Consider the following 15,725-nt stretch of genomic DNA (forward strand, 5'->3'; position numbering starts at 1 on the left):
GTTAGGAGCAAAGGCACGTTTTACACATTTGTCGTCAGGTTGTCATAACTTATTTACTCGGATAATCAGCAAATATAATCAGCAAATATTAAATATAAAATAAGCAGAGTAGAATGGCAAAATATTGCCACTGTGTGGCAGTTCTTGTCGGAAATAAATGTTGCATGTATTCAGATACAGAATTCATTTGAGTAACTTATATTTGGAATAGGGTGTGGCAGAGGCAACAGTTTCAAGAGACGTGTTTTGTCACTGTTTTTGAAACAATACTAATCAAACTGTGTAAACTGAATCTCGAAACCTTCAAGTGAGTTAATATGCGTATCGTATTACTGCTTTTTTTCGGACCGTTTAGTTTCCATTGTTACATTTTTTTCCCATCCTGTTATTTTGACATTATAATCAGGAAAATTATATAAAACATTTCTAGATGAATAAAAAAAGTATTGTTTTTTAAAAAACTATTGTTTTGGTTTTTTTTTTGTACTTTTTAAAACTACTGTAGGTTTCCTTCAAATTGGAGTGAAATGTGACTGGGACGTTTTGTCAGATTCAATCAGCCGACAATTTCCTCAGAACAACAACTGGTGGCAAAATGGCGAAATATTAGAACAAAATGTTCAGAGATTGATTATTTGTATACAACTAAGTCATGGGCTTTACAAACATTCCTTTCTATATAAATTCACAGTTCCCAAATCGTGCTGCCCAACTCATAATTTCTAATTATTACAGCAAATATCAATCTTTGCCCTAATAAAAAGTCAAAAGGTCAAATATCTCATTTCAAGAGTCAAAACTTCATTCTCAAAACTATTTTGCCAGGAGGGAAATTAAAGACAATAACAACCAGTGGCAAAATATCAGAACATCAATTGAGCAGATGTATACAAGTAATGGTAAATTACAAAACACTCTTTTCCATATAATCTCTAAAATCAAACGTTCCAAAGTTGGCACAATCTTTGAAACCAGTTTGAGTGGGACAATCATCAGTGTTAGTCAATCACACTTAAATGTGTTTACACAGCTTTCCTACAGTCAGCCCGACACTTTTCTATCACAAAGGTTCAAAGACATAATTTCGAATGACAAGCATTTTAACAGTTCTATGGATCCATCAGAGCCAAACAAACAGATGCGATATCAAATTTATGCTTTAATACAAAACAGGCAAGCTGTTCATGAGTGTTTTAAGTTGTTATAAGCGGACTATTCTCAAAGTTCGATCAAATCACCTGAATCTTGTTATGTTCATGAGCAGCTCGACCCATATGATGAACAACAATCGAAGGTCACTGTTAACGGACACATATGGTTAACACCGTATATAACAAAGATGTTGTCTCATCCAGCCAGAGCGGCGGTACGAGTCCTTCTCAATTATTGCGGTCCAAGCATTTGTTAAAAAACAGGATCTCATCACAATGATCAGAATTATTTTTAATTAACATTTCTTCAAATTTGTGTCATTTTGATGCAAAAAACTCTTGTGTTCAAACCCTCAGTAAAAGCTGAAAGTTGCTGATTTGATGAGGATTCATTTTGATGGAGGGCTGAGGCAGATGAAAGCCAAGCTGACGTCTTTCACAGCAGCGTTCGTTTAAGCAGGCTGGGTTTTCGCTCTGCAGTACCATCAAACATGGATGGAGAAACAGCTCAACCTTCCCGGATCTTCGCAGCAAGGGCAGAGTTTTCCTGACGAATGGCCTTGTAGTCTTCAAGAATCTTCTCTAGATTGCTTACGGTCCTTTTTCCATTCTCAGTCTCAATCTACAAAATCAAGAAACACATAAAACTGATGACACATTTGAAAAGTGACAATGAAATGATGTTTGCTTCGTTTTTACAAATGAAAATGCATCCATATATTAGATGGTTTCACACCTGCTCCTCAAGATCTCGGATTTCTCTCATGATGGTTCCTGTGTCCTCAATGGTCTGAATGAGCTGAGTGCAGTTCTGAGGGCACAAAAAAAAAATCATAGAATGATTAAAATGATAATTATTTTGCAGGACAAGTAGCCAGAATCCTGCTATAAAAAAAACAAAAAAACACAACAATGACATCTTCAGTTAAGTTGTGTAGTTCAAGGATTGAACAGAAGCACAAAAGCACTGCTAATGGCCTGAGCTTAAGGAGCACACACCACCGCATTAAGTTGTTATCTAAAATGTTATTAGAAGGTACACAAGCTGCTTGTCTTTTGCAGGCCTTGTCACATGAGACAAGAATGTGGTTCAAACACAGTACCTGCATTTCAGGACTAAAATATATTTTGTTCATGGACAAATATCAAGACCAGTGACAACACAAATATATTTTATCACATTGATTTTTGGATCATCTTTGATATGCAGACACATACCTCATGTAAGGCAGCCAAGTACTTGTAAGATTTGCGGACAGATTCATCTTTTTTGGCATCCTGCAGTTTGAAAAGATTTCAGGTGTTTTAATTCTGAATTCAGTGTTTTAAAAACAAAAACACTACAACATAAAATGAATAAGAAATTATTTTGAAATAAATAAATACTTTTCTTCTGATCTTAAAGTGACAGTAAAGACATTTATAAACCTCACGTTACAAAATATAACTTTTTAAATTATGTTCTTTTAAACTTTCTATTCAAAGAATCCTAAAAGAAATAACACAAATTTAAAAAAAAAAAAAATATATATATATATATATATATATATATTAAGCAGCACCACTGTTCAATAAAGATAAAAATAATAATCAATTTTCTTTAGAAACATCTCAGAAATAAACATTTTTAAATATATTCAACTAGAAATAATAAAAACATTTATAAATTATTTTTTGATCAAATAAATGCAGCCATGGTAAGCATAAGACTTCTTTCAAGAAGATTTTTACAGACCCCAAACTTTTGAACGGTAGTGTATAAATGTTGTATGTTATGACTTTATATAGTACTGACCTTAAACACCAGTTCATCTGTGACAGCAAATGTTCGGTCCAGTTTTCCCGTCAGGCCGTTAATCTCTTTCTGCAAGTCCTTTGTGTCCGACAAAATCTGCAGGGGGTCGAATAATAAGGTCAAACGGCTTCTAAAAGCATGCCAACTTCAAACACACTTCATGAACTCAGATGAAGTATTTTATTGAGGGCTAGATAAAGGATAAACTCCAACAAAGACCTTTGTGATTTCCTCCTTCTGTTTCTTTATGTTGCCTACAATCTCCAAGATCCTCATGGTATAGGCTGAGCGAGACACATCTTTAGACAGTGTTTCATACTCAGTTACCTAAGGAAAAACATGCTGCATTATAAAACCAACAGACGATCATAACACCAAATAACACTTAAATGCTTTCTGTGACCATATCCTAACCATGTGTACATTTGTCTGTCAAAACGGAATATCTTTCATGTTTGATAAAGACTAATGTAATGCAGCTTATAATATACACAGTTTAAATGCAGTTAAATAAACAAAATTTCCAATGGTGTGAGGTTACACAGCTGATATAGTGATGCTGATATGCAGCAGATATAGAAACCAAGTGGTGGTTGATGCAGACAAAACCTCATTTCATGTCCATGGGACAGATGGCATACAACTGTTGTTTTTGTTGTTTGACTGCTTAGGACATGGTGTAGTGCTAAATGTATTTCCAGGATGACTGAAAAGCAAGGAGAGGGGTGATGAAATGAAAACGTACCAGCTGCTTGTAAAGACTTTCCTTCTTTTTGGCCTCCTCAGCAGACTGTCTGATTTTGTCATGTAGGTCTTTGATCTCTGACAGCTTCCTGGAGGACTCAGACTAAGCGAAAGTTTACATAACCGGTCACTTCGAGAAAGCAAACAATGCAGTCAAAATCTAATATAGGGTTGCATGATTAATGGTAACATCGCAATATGGGTTAGTGCGATTATCAACAAAGGCTGTGATTTTATTATATATAAATATGTGCTGTGTGTTTGTGAAACGTGTCACTGTGTTCTTTTGCATCTGAGCACCTGACGAGACAGTTTTGGAAATAAAACAAACATGCACCACCCAACATCACAAACTTTTAAGTTTATAAACTGGCTGTTGTTAACAAAAGAAAAAAAAAATGGGCAGAAGACTCCCTGTTGTCTTCTGCCAAAATAAAATCTTAATCTTAACCACCTGGAACCGTATGATGGATTACTTTTATGATGGATGGATGTACTCTTTTGGGCTTCAAAATCTCAGTTTCTATTCACTCCCATTATAAAGCTTAGAAGAGCCAGGATATTTTTTAATATTACTCTGTGTTTGGCTGAAAGAAGAAAGTCATATACACCTAGGATGGCTTGGGGGTGAGTAAATTATGGGATAGATTTAATTTTTGGGTGAAGACTTTGAAGGTTTAATATTTGAAAATGTACATATTTGGCGCCGCCCCCTTGCTCGGCCACCTGTGTGCAGAGTGTTTGTGCATCGTGTTTATGCGTTTTATGAAAACTACGAAATTAAAACAGCCATAAATATTGGAATTGTAATTTTAAAGTAAACTTTTATTATTAATTAAAAATTTAAATTTAAATTTTACACTTAAATATTACAATACCAATATTTCTTATTTTTAATCTTTCTATTTCCACATAATAATAATAATAATCACAATAAAATCATATTTATATATAATGACAACATTTTGGGCCAAACTGTGCAGTTTGTTGCCTACAAACAATATAAAGATAAAATAAAATTTTATATAAAATAATTTTATATTATAATTGCAGTTATCAGAAAAATCGCTTTTCCCCCATACATTTACATTTACACTTTTTCATTTAGCTGACGCCTTTATCCAAAGCGACTTACAATTGCTATATATGTCAGAAGTCGCACGCCTCTGGAGCATCTAGGGGTTAAGTGTCTTGCTCAGGCACACATTGGTGTCTCGCAGTGGATTTGAACCCGGGTCTCTCACACCAAAGGCATGTGTCTTACCATAATGTGCAGCCCTAGTCATAATTTATCATTATTACACTTAAGCAGGATCAATTAATTAGCCTGTTATTAATCAGGGATAATTAACTGAAATGATTAATATCTACATCTTTGGCTGTTGAGACAGGAGTGCATGTAAGACTTTGATGAGTGTAGATGCTATAGGGCTGTAGAACACATTAGGGCAACACAAGGTACCTCTCTGTTGCTGCACAGCTCTTTTAGTCTGCGGTGCTCGTCAATCAACGGGACTCTGTGTTTCTCCCACTGAGAGGCCAAATGAACCACTCGTTTAGAGCTGGCCTCTACCACAGCCTACCAAACACACAGGACAGACGAAAAGAAACATGTCATTACATATACAATTTCATTCTGTTTGCACTGTACTGATATTCCCGCTTTTATTTTGCTTTTGGTCATGAAGTCAGAAGGGGTGGTACAGGTTTGTAAGAGGTGTAACTGGTCTACCTGTAACTTGAGCAGGTTGTTTTCAGCGTCAGGCAGTAGGTCAATAGTCTGTCTCTTCATTTTGATCGAACTCTCCTTCTCGGCATTACTCACTTCTTTCTGTTGCAGCTCATCTGACACCTGTAGACATTAATGAAAAGGAAAAAGAGACAGATCAATTTTATTTTATTTTTAAATGCTTCGCTTTTCCCCCAATTCACTTTCGAAATCCAAGAATTGAAATATTTCCCTATTATTACTGTTACATCTCTATTTATGTGATACATTATATGTAATGTGATATAATGTCAGCATCACATTTCATATTATCTGATTGGTCATTACCTGCTGGATGGACACAGTGAGCTGCTTAATGTCTCCACCCACTTCTTCCATTTGGACTGACAATTGCTGCAACTGTTGCTGCAGAGCCGAAAGTTCTGCCTCCTGCTGGGCCTTTAGGTCCTCCTCTGATTGGTGAGAGCTGGGAAGTGCACTTGCTGCTGCTGCCATCTGCTGGGCTGCTTTCTCAGGTTCCTAAAAAATAATTGGTCTTTTATTTTAATATGCCTTTTTAGTAAAGATCCTTTTTGGGTTTTCAGTTATCTCCAAGTAAACACAATTAACTGGATAATAGACCTAAACATAACTTTTGGTAATAGTTTTAATAATGACTAAAATAAATTCTTTTCTTATTCTTAATCTTTTGTAAAAGAGTCCAATAACAAGTATGCATATTAAATAAACAATTATTAGACTGCAGCAATTAAATCATCCATCCATCTTCTTCCGCTTATCCGGGGACCCGATTAAATCATAATAAACATTTTGAATTAGTATATAATTAATACATATTATAATAAATTTGTGTTTATGAATTGTTTTAAAAAAAACTATTATACCCCATTAGTCAGCATAATACACATTATGAATATACACTATTATGACTACATAATTATGTTTATAATAAAATTTTTGTGTTTTTTAAAGGTTTATCTATCATTTCTAAAGCTGTATTTTAGTCCATTAGTTCATACAGTAATCATACAACCGTTCACAGAGTCCTACTGAGAAAGAATATTATCAAAACTATTAATACACTCTGTTTGTCTCGGCCTAAATTACATGAAGGCCTAGTCCACACCAATACATTTTTGTATTGTAGTCTGGACTGAGAGTATTTGAAAACTATAATGCATTTTTAATCATGTGACGCATATTGAATCAATAGATTTATACCGCTATTGTGCCTGTTATGTGCTATTCACTTTCAGTGTTGCTAAATATATGATAATTTGTACATTCACCATATCGCAGTCCTGCAAAGATGACAGAAACATTACTCGCAATTAGTTGTCCTGCGACAAAACGTGAGAGCAGCTGCGTTTTAGACCAAACATATAGTAAAATGGTGATTGAGAACGACCTGTGAATGTGAGATATTTTGCTAAATAAAATGATCCTATTTGAAGAATAGCATGAGAACTTTATGTCTCTTCCGTCTATATCATCTCAGTGAGCTTTTATGAGGTTTAACGCACGTACAGTAACGTGAATTTGGCATTTTCCGATGTTTCTGTGTGGATGAGAAACTTTGAAGAAAAATGACGGAAAGCATTTTGAAATGAAAACACTGTTGTTAAATGTCTCCGGATTAATGTAGCCTGACAGGCCTCTATTTTTAGCGCGTTTTTACTGCAACCCATCTAAAGTCAGTCAATACACATAATGACATCATGCATCAGCACTCTACTTCTCACTTAACACAAAATATTTTAGACAAATATTTCTTTTGGCAGATATTGCTGGTACATTTCCGTGTCTGGCAAGCTGCAGTCCCAAAATGTCTACATTTTAAGATAATCTTGTTAGTAACACAGTCATGTCACTATTTTCCATGACTGAAAAACAGCATTAGAAATGTCAAGATTTTCCAGTGTGTGCGAACCCTGGTACATCACACTTCGAGTAAACAGTCTCTGATAGGTACCTGTGTAAAGGTGAATTTCTCTGTATGGGTGAAGCGTGTGCCTTTGCTCAGCACATCTCCCCCAGTGGAGACACCACCGAATGACAGCAGCAGCTCAGCAAGGTCAGAAGTCGAGCGTGTGGCTCCGTGTGTGTCAGGTCGAGGCTGAGCTGCTGCTCTTAGCTGCTCCTCGATCCGCTTCTGCAGTCGAGCTTTTTTCCTGGATCTGTACTCCTGAAGAGACAAGATAACAAGCAAACTGAGAACAAGATATTCATTCAATCAAAATGTTAAAAAAATCTAAATCTCCAGTACAACACTTTAAATCACCAAATAAAATCATTAACATAATCATATCTCTTTGGTTGAATATTACAATTTATTTAGAGAATCATGACTGTTTAAATAAACTCTACATTTTAAATATGCTGTGGTTATTTTCAGACCCCCCAAAAGCACTGCCAATTAAAAAAGTAAACAGAAAAAGGTTACAAACGCTGATAAAGCCTTACGATTTAGAAATAAAATACGTTACGGACCCTTGGAGAACTTCCTGGGTTCAGACAATAGGCCAGTGTGTATGTTGCAGGTGAGAATGTGGAACTAAGATGTGAGGGGGCAGCAGTACAGTCACAGGACACATACACGCTAAATGTCACACTTGTGTGAAAGACATCTCTGTGTTCCATCCTCATGTTGATACATGCCTTTAGCACAGAGACTCCATCAAGGAAAGCAGAGCGGCAGCAAAAATATTTAAATGCTAATGTTATTGTTGTTATCAAGACAGGGTACCTAGACATGGTGCTAGAGAGATGTCATGCTGAGGCTATAAAAAAGGCTGTCTTTATGAGTACACTTAGTTGAATTTAACTGAAATGCCTGAAAATGTTACCCATATGTTGTTCCAAACCTTCTTTTTTTAAGAATATCTGCTAATTTTTCAATTTAAGGAAAGTGAATGAAGAGTGGAGCTCTCAAGCTTTAAACTGACAAAAAAGCATCATACAAAAGCTTTCTGTGAGAAACTAACAGCCATGAATGAATCATTCAAATCGATTTGAACCATTATTATATATATATGATTAAACTTAAAGCTGCAGTCCCCAGTTTTTCCTCTTTGTCGCCATCTCTGTTCAAAACCTGCAATTGCAATCATTCGTGGAATTATCAACTTTACGCGAGTTGTGTGTCGATGAAGAAAACAGCTCATAAAAAAATTTATATAAAAAAAGTCTAAATGAACACCAAAAAATAAACAAATTAAAAATATTCATAAAATACAATAATAGTATATAAATAAAACAAAAAAATACTGATGAACGTGAACGACATGGATACTCAAAATTATCACTGAACAACAACTTATTTAATAATGACAGAATCAAAATTTTGGCCGAACTCTCCCTTTAAACATGAAGGGAAATAGAATAACCTCAGGTGTAAGTCTCGAGAGAAGGCCTTGGCTGTTCCATTCACTCTCCCACTCCTGAGCGGCACTAAGTTCAGAGGTGTGGTTCTCCAGGAGGGACGCTGGCACTGAGGCATGCTGGGAAGGCTGGGAGGTCACAGGCAGCAAATAATTCCTCCAGTATTCTTGCACCTCTGAGAGAATTCACAAAGAAACATCACAGATAATGTTAGCTGAATGAGTCATAAGAGGTAAAATCATTTTGTCAAATTCCTTAAAGTAGTAGTCACACTTCTAGGGCAAGTGGCAACAAGGGCAATACCACAATGTATAAGACATATCACAGCAAACCCCTGGGTTAAGTAAGAGAAACTGAGCATGCCTTTAGCCTGTTTCCTGGAAGAGAGCTTCACTGAATATGGGAGGCTCAGCGGCTGGGCGTGGAAACTGTGACATGGGCCAGAACTCTGAAATTACATTCACACATATTTGTCAGGTAATTAGGCAGCATGAAAGCAGATTCACCTCTGTGGCAATATTTCAAATTTAACTGTTACTTTAAGTATCAGTCTTATGCGAATTCATTAACTTTACATTAGGGATATGAAACGAATAATTGCGATTAATCGCTTCCAAAATAAAAGTTTGTGTTTACATAATATATGTGTGTGTACTGTGTATAATTATTTTGTACATATAAATACACAAATATGCATGTATATATTTAAGAAAAATGTGTTATTAATATATCAAATATTTATATTTATATATAATATTCATTTTGTATAAATATATATAAAGTATATACATGCAAATATTTCTTAAATATATACATGCATGTGTGTATTTATACAGTATATACAAAATAATTCTACACACACATATATTATGTAAACACAAACTTTTAATTTGTTTGCGATTAATCGCGATTAATCGTTTCACAGCCCTACTTTACATACATTATTATTCTTGTATAATATATAATTATATAATGCTTTTATCCAGCAAGGATGCATTAAATTGACCAAAAGTTATAGTAAAGTCATTTATAATGTTAGAAAGATTTTTTTTTTTTTGAAAAGCCGTTCTTTTGAAATTTCTATTCATTAAAGAATCCTGAAAAAAAAAATCACTTTCCAAAAAACTATTAAGCGGCACAACTGTTTTTAACATTGATATAATTCAGCTGACCCCAAACTTTAGAACGGTAGTGTATAAATTCTTCAACCATATCTACATGATATGAATATTTGTAGAGTTACTAGAGTAAAGGCCCATTCATACCAAGAACAATAACTATGATAACTATATTATCGTCCACACCAAGGAATGAAATAGTTCTGTTTATTATAAGCATGTGCTGCAGCTATGTTGTCCGGCCCTTTAAATCCAGGTGCTCTTAAAGCAGGATGGCTTATGAATGGCTGTCAATGTTTTAATTGTTATCATCTGGAAAAAATTTGATGTGAAACTTAATTCCAACAATATTTTTTCTCTGTATCATTATAATTGTGCTGTGGACTCTGCAATTCTTTTACATTTAGAACTACACCTTAATCGCTATAGTTATCGTCCTTAATGTGAACAGGCCTTTAATGCATCAAATCTAGAGTGCTCCATAAACCTGGTATTTCAAGGTGTAGGCATGTTGTGGTACCTGTGTTTTACGATGAATGGGGAGTCTACAGGACGGAGGGAGCCAAGGCACTGACAACTGGGCTCTAATTTGGGCAGCAATTGCTCTTTGCAACAGCGCAGACTTCCCTAAGAAATGAGATATAAATGTAGACAACAATCAGACTATTCGGAGAAACCAATCAGGAACAACATGTGATGCCACAATGGCAAGGAAACAAAAAAAAACGTGTTTGCGATAGAGAGTCTGAACCAGTCTACAAGCATTGCCACTGAGTTTATGATAACGTTAATTAGCTATTACTTGAAGTTGACTGGATGCTTTCCAAGATAATAAAACATTGTAATGCATTTCTTATGCAATCAAGAGTGTTAAATGAATGAATTTAAATGAAAACTGAGGGAGAAAATAAATGATTTCTAGTTTATTAAAGAAAGCTGGGTATAATCAGCACTTTAAGCTGTTAGATTAACACCCTAGCCTAGTTAATCACATTACCCTTTGATCCCAGCATGAAGAACACAGCCCAACCACACCACTTCATTATTATTACACAGCCAGAAGCTCATCTCTGGTGTTGAAAAAGTCTACAAAAAAAACTTTGAGTCAAAACAGATTTACTATTAGGTGAATCAGTTAAATTAGTTATGGCGTGAACTCAGCATAAGTTTGTTGTTTTGGTTTAGGATGAACTATAAAAGGTGGCTGCTGTTTTTAATTTACTATTGTTTAATTTACTACTGCTGCTGTTTTTAAATTACTATTACGTCAGTCATTATTGTGAGGGAATGATAATGAATGTGGAGTGAAAGATACTCAGGCAAGTCTTAAATTGCTCCTTCTGGTTGGTATTTATGAAGGTATGTGTTACAGATTTCTCAGAACTCAAAATTGCGCAACAAATTGAGAAATAAAGACAGAATTGCGAGATTCAAAAAAAGTCGCAATAACCTTTTTTTAATTCCGTGGAAGAAACGGGCTGCCATTCTTTCAGTGAAAGAACTAGTCGCTAGATTTCAGTTTTACCATCTGTATTGTAACTGGTAAATCGTTGTTAAAGTCGCAATGAAACTGATCATTTATTCAACAGCATTGTGATGTACATCTAAGTGAAACTTGGATAAAATGCAATTATAGAAAAACATTTAGGATGGAGACTTGGTTCTATTCATTGGTTGTTGGTTGGATTAAGGGAGGTCTGAATGCAAGCTTAAAGGCATGGTAGGCGATTTTGCTCCAGAAAAATGTTTTGTTATGCTGGTTGAAAGTCTCTTCACATCCTGATAGTAATCACTAGGATAAGCGGTCTAAATGTATTTATATAGTCTGTGGTGTACAGTAAAATGTTCATCCAGTCAATAAAAGCACAATGTCCTACCTGCCTTTTAACGTATGTATTTCCATACCTTCACACACCGTGCTCACGCAGACATCACACGTCATCAGCGTGTTTCATGCTATGCATATGCATAGTTAGACAAATGTCAGTCACCAAGCACCACAAACAAAACAGCAGCCACCTTTTATAGTTCATCCTAAACCAAAACAACAAACTTATGCTGTGTTCACGCCATAACTAATTTGGAAAAGATGGAAACCTGTGACATTATACTCGGACACTGTCATTATACTCATTATTTTGCAATACCTCAAAATCTGATTCAGGTGTATATCGATTGATTTATCAATATTTAGATATTACATGCCAAGTTTACACAACCAGTTACATTTTTTTAACTCACAAGTGCAACCAAAATATGTAACATGAACGTTTAATTAAACTCTTTGAAAATTGCACAACTTTTCCCAATTGGGACAGAAGAGTTCATTGCAGAAACGGATAAGCCTAACTCCGTTCTTATTAATTTTGTTATTAATTAATGTCATTTTTGATAAGCAATGTATGTAATATCATTGAAGTAATATCAATCAAACTGCAGCTGGGTTGTTTTGATTAAAAATAATAATACTAATAATAATAATAACTAAAAAGATGCAGTTCATTGAAAGTATGTTTTTTATATTTTAAAAGTTTTTCTTTTTTTAGCAAAAGCAGATAAACCCACATTTTTGGTTTCAAATGTTAAAACAGTTAAAAACTATGATACATAATAAAACCCTTGGTTAATCTTTGTAACGTTAATCTCCTCAGCTGACATAGACGCCTGACAGACTTTGTTGTGACATGCAATAAAAGGGAGCTTTTCCCTCACCACTAAAATGCTGTTTAGCAAGGTTCTGTGAAAAAGTTTCAGCTTTCATTTTATTTTTTTACGCCCCGAAGAAGATATCACGGGTTCATCAAGTTTGTTGAAATGATCCATTCTCAATCACTTTGCATCAGCTTTGACTAAACTTCTCTCAGTAAGCGCATCTTTTCGAAGCGACTAACAGCCTTGTCACCTGACCTGAATACTGGAAGCTGATTTGTAAAAATGGACTTATAGGGTTGTGTTTACAAACAAGGGTGCTTGTCGATTACGCATTTCTGCCAAAGCATGCATTTTCGTTTACTCACCATACGTCTGCTGATGTGTCACCCTTTGTAACTTTAATTTTCTCAGCTGAAATAGACGCCTGACTAAATTGACTGAATCCTTAACAAGATTTGTCAGAAAAAGCTGGTATTGTCCACTGTCAAGGAATCGCAAGATCATGTTTTACAGATGGACTTTACGTGAGGATGTGGAGTGTAAAGGTACAAAAATAAAGGTACCGTATATCAATATTTTATGTGTGGCATCAATGCATCAATCAAACATCTAACGATACGATACATCGATCAATAGCTTTGGAGACGCTCTGAAGGGAGGATGGGATCTCATGTATTCAAAGCTAGCTTGCTATTGCTCGCCACTCCGAAAACTGCCAACCCTACCTTTAAGGCTGACTTTAAGAAAGGGGCCAGGTTTAAGTGGACTAAATACTTGGAGAAGTCTAGCATATGTCACCAGATAGAAGTTTGGCGTTTCACCAGAAGATAAAGTTCAAAATAAATAGGGTGAATCTTAATTTCATGCAGAGTTTCATCAATAACAAGCTTATGCCAACTACATAAATGAAAAAAAAAATCAGGAGTCAAAAGTACCTGCAGGCTGGTCTGAGGCCTCTGCACTCTCTCTGGGCAGCTTTTCAACCAGAAACATGAACAGAGAGCGAATCTCTGGTTCATTGCTGTAGAGAAATGTCTGGTAGCCAATTTCCCCTTTAAAGCCCACATCCTAAACATACATAACAACATATATAATAACTGCGAAAAAAGGTTAATTACTGACATTACAAATATATTTTCTTGTTTAACATTTAAAGGTTTCTAAATTACATCACAACAGATTAATGCAATAGTGGAAGATCAACTGCAAACGTCTGCGGTATCTATTGTCTGCAGTAAAAGGACACATTTATTCAACATGAAAAAACTTTATTCATAATTTACTAGGTATAATTGATCCACACTGTAACACATTTATTCAAACTTTTAAAAAAACAAAAGAACTTATTCATCACCAGTAATGCATTTTCACTGGTGGTCATCATCAGCTGACTCTAGTTTAGCAGACAGAAGCACGTCCAGGCACTGTCTCTCACCTGACAGGCCTGTGCCAGGCTCATGCCCAGTCTGAAGCGGGCAGACATGCCAGGGGGGAGCGAGTGGGACAATCCATTGCCCAGCGCAGGGTCGATCACGCGCAGGCATCTCACCACCGCCTCCACGATCAGCTCACTGGTGAACTGCTTCACACTCTGTATATCCTCATCAATGTCGCTGGAAGATGATAAGGTGAAAACAGCAACCACACAGACATGGACATAAGATAAGTTTGGCTTGAACCAAGATGCAAATCACTCCCAAGACTGAGGGAGGAAATGACTTGTCACAACTGAAGAGAGACCTGTTAGATTTTAGATACTTACGTGCCCGCTTGTCTCAGAGAGTGAATCAAAATCCTATCGACTTCTTCCATCACGGAACGAGATCAGATATAACTGTTCGACTGTCTTCCGTAACAATATTAAAGGCAAATGAATATCAGAAGGCTTCAGCTAACCCTCAGCATCGCCTTCACTACAGCCTGTGCAGGGCTGCTAACCAGGACGACAGTTCGGTTGCCATGGTTACATTTCAAAACGCAGCTTCAAATGAACCGTAATGAGTTATTTACCACATCCTCCAACAAAACGGCGTACCAAAATAACAGCTTTGTTCACCCAGTCTCTTCAAAATCAGCTTTTTCTGGAGAGGAAGTCATTACCTAGGAGTGTCCGACGCAGTGTATCATGGGACATGAAGTTTTAGACATTTGACACAGCCATACTGAACTACTCATTAAAACTCATGATCCCGACATTCACAGCGCGTTCAAGTCTCGTGACGAGCCCGACGCGTAAGCACGTGCGCTGAGATGTTTTTGTAGGCTTGAGAGAAAATCCGATGATTATGACTTTATTATTATTATTAGCTTATGATATTGATCTGAATGCATCTGTCCTCAATATTATTCCGACGGATTTTCAATATAGCCTATAATCCTTAAACTCGACACGAATAAATTAGTATCATGATTTATAGCATTTTTCATTCAAAGTATTTTGTTTTTTCCCTCCTTAAAATCTTTTTTCAATATACAACAGGTTATTTAAATCTATGACATATTAGGCAACATCAAAATTATTTTATTTTATCAATTTTAGCCTATAGGCTACTGAATTGTTTCCATTCATCAGCATGGTCCATCTTTTAGTCAAAAAGAGTAAAAAAGTAATCTATTTGATTCGAAAAATTAAAACACACACACAAAAGACAATGAGGAAAGTTTGACATTATTCCTGATGACAAAGCTTTAGATGATATTCTGACGCCCGATGATAGTTTTGTGTGCCCAGTGCCCACTATCAAAATGTGAGTGGCCTATTTGTATTCACTTTAAAACTTAACTCTAGGCCACAGTCCTCAAATTTCATTTGCATGCATATTGAAACATGATGTATGGTTATTAGTCATGTGACATTAGAATCCATGCATGTGCAAACAATGCATTCACAGCATTTTTGACAATGTGCATATGCAAATGCAAATGGAGAGTTACTGCAGCAAATAAAATCTTAAATTTCACTGTATTGCCATTAAAAGTCAGATTTACTTTTATGATGGTTTTTTGGTGCTTTGGTGCTAAACTTTTCCTTTTGTGTTCCCAGGAAGAAAGAAAATCATACAGATTTGGAACTGTGTGAGGTTGAGTAAATGACAGAATTTTCATCTTGGGGTGAACTGTAGGCTACATTTAGTAAGAAAATATATAAAAGAGGA

At 35.6% G+C, this 15,725-nt stretch overlaps 1 protein-coding gene across 1 annotated transcript; it reads right to left on the minus strand.

Moving 5' to 3' along the window:
• Positions 1 to 1,426: 1,426 nt before the first annotated feature.
• On the minus strand, positions 1,427 to 14,679 carry ccdc22 (CCC complex scaffolding subunit CCDC22). Its single transcript, XM_039658017.2, has 16 exons — positions 14,333 to 14,679; positions 14,006 to 14,183; positions 13,506 to 13,638; positions 10,439 to 10,545; positions 9,164 to 9,248; positions 8,806 to 8,975; positions 7,392 to 7,604; positions 5,747 to 5,938; positions 5,423 to 5,542; positions 5,153 to 5,269; positions 3,692 to 3,793; positions 3,166 to 3,273; positions 2,947 to 3,042; positions 2,370 to 2,429; positions 1,888 to 1,962; positions 1,427 to 1,773 (listed from the first exon to the last, which is right to left on the minus strand). Exons 1-16 carry the CDS (start codon positions 14,380 to 14,382, stop codon positions 1,660 to 1,662), a joined length of 1,920 nt encoding a protein of 639 aa, XP_039513951.2. The 5' UTR covers positions 14,383 to 14,679; the 3' UTR covers positions 1,427 to 1,659.
• Between the last annotated feature and the right edge of the window lie 1,046 nt (positions 14,680 to 15,725).

This window comes from Pimephales promelas, chromosome 14 (genome assembly GCF_988280905.1).
Source record: "Pimephales promelas chromosome 14, fPimPro1.hap1.1, whole genome shotgun sequence".
NCBI lineage: Eukaryota > Metazoa > Chordata > Actinopteri > Cypriniformes > Leuciscidae > Pimephales > Pimephales promelas.

Bases quoted from the DNA above. Each gene is read 5' to 3' on its own strand.
- ccdc22 (XM_039658017.2), bottom strand. From the start codon at position 14,382: ATGGAAGAAGTCGATAGGATTTTGATTCACTCTCTGAGACAAGCGGGC. The intron at 10,546-13,505 runs GTACTTTTGACT...CTCATTTCTTAG, and splicing joins GGCCTCAGACCAGCCTGCAG to GGAAGTCTGCGCTGTTGCAA. The intron at 3,043-3,165 runs GTCTTTGTTGGA...GACCCCCTGCAG, and splicing joins AGAAGGAGGAAATCACAAAG to ATTTTGTCGGACACAAAGGA.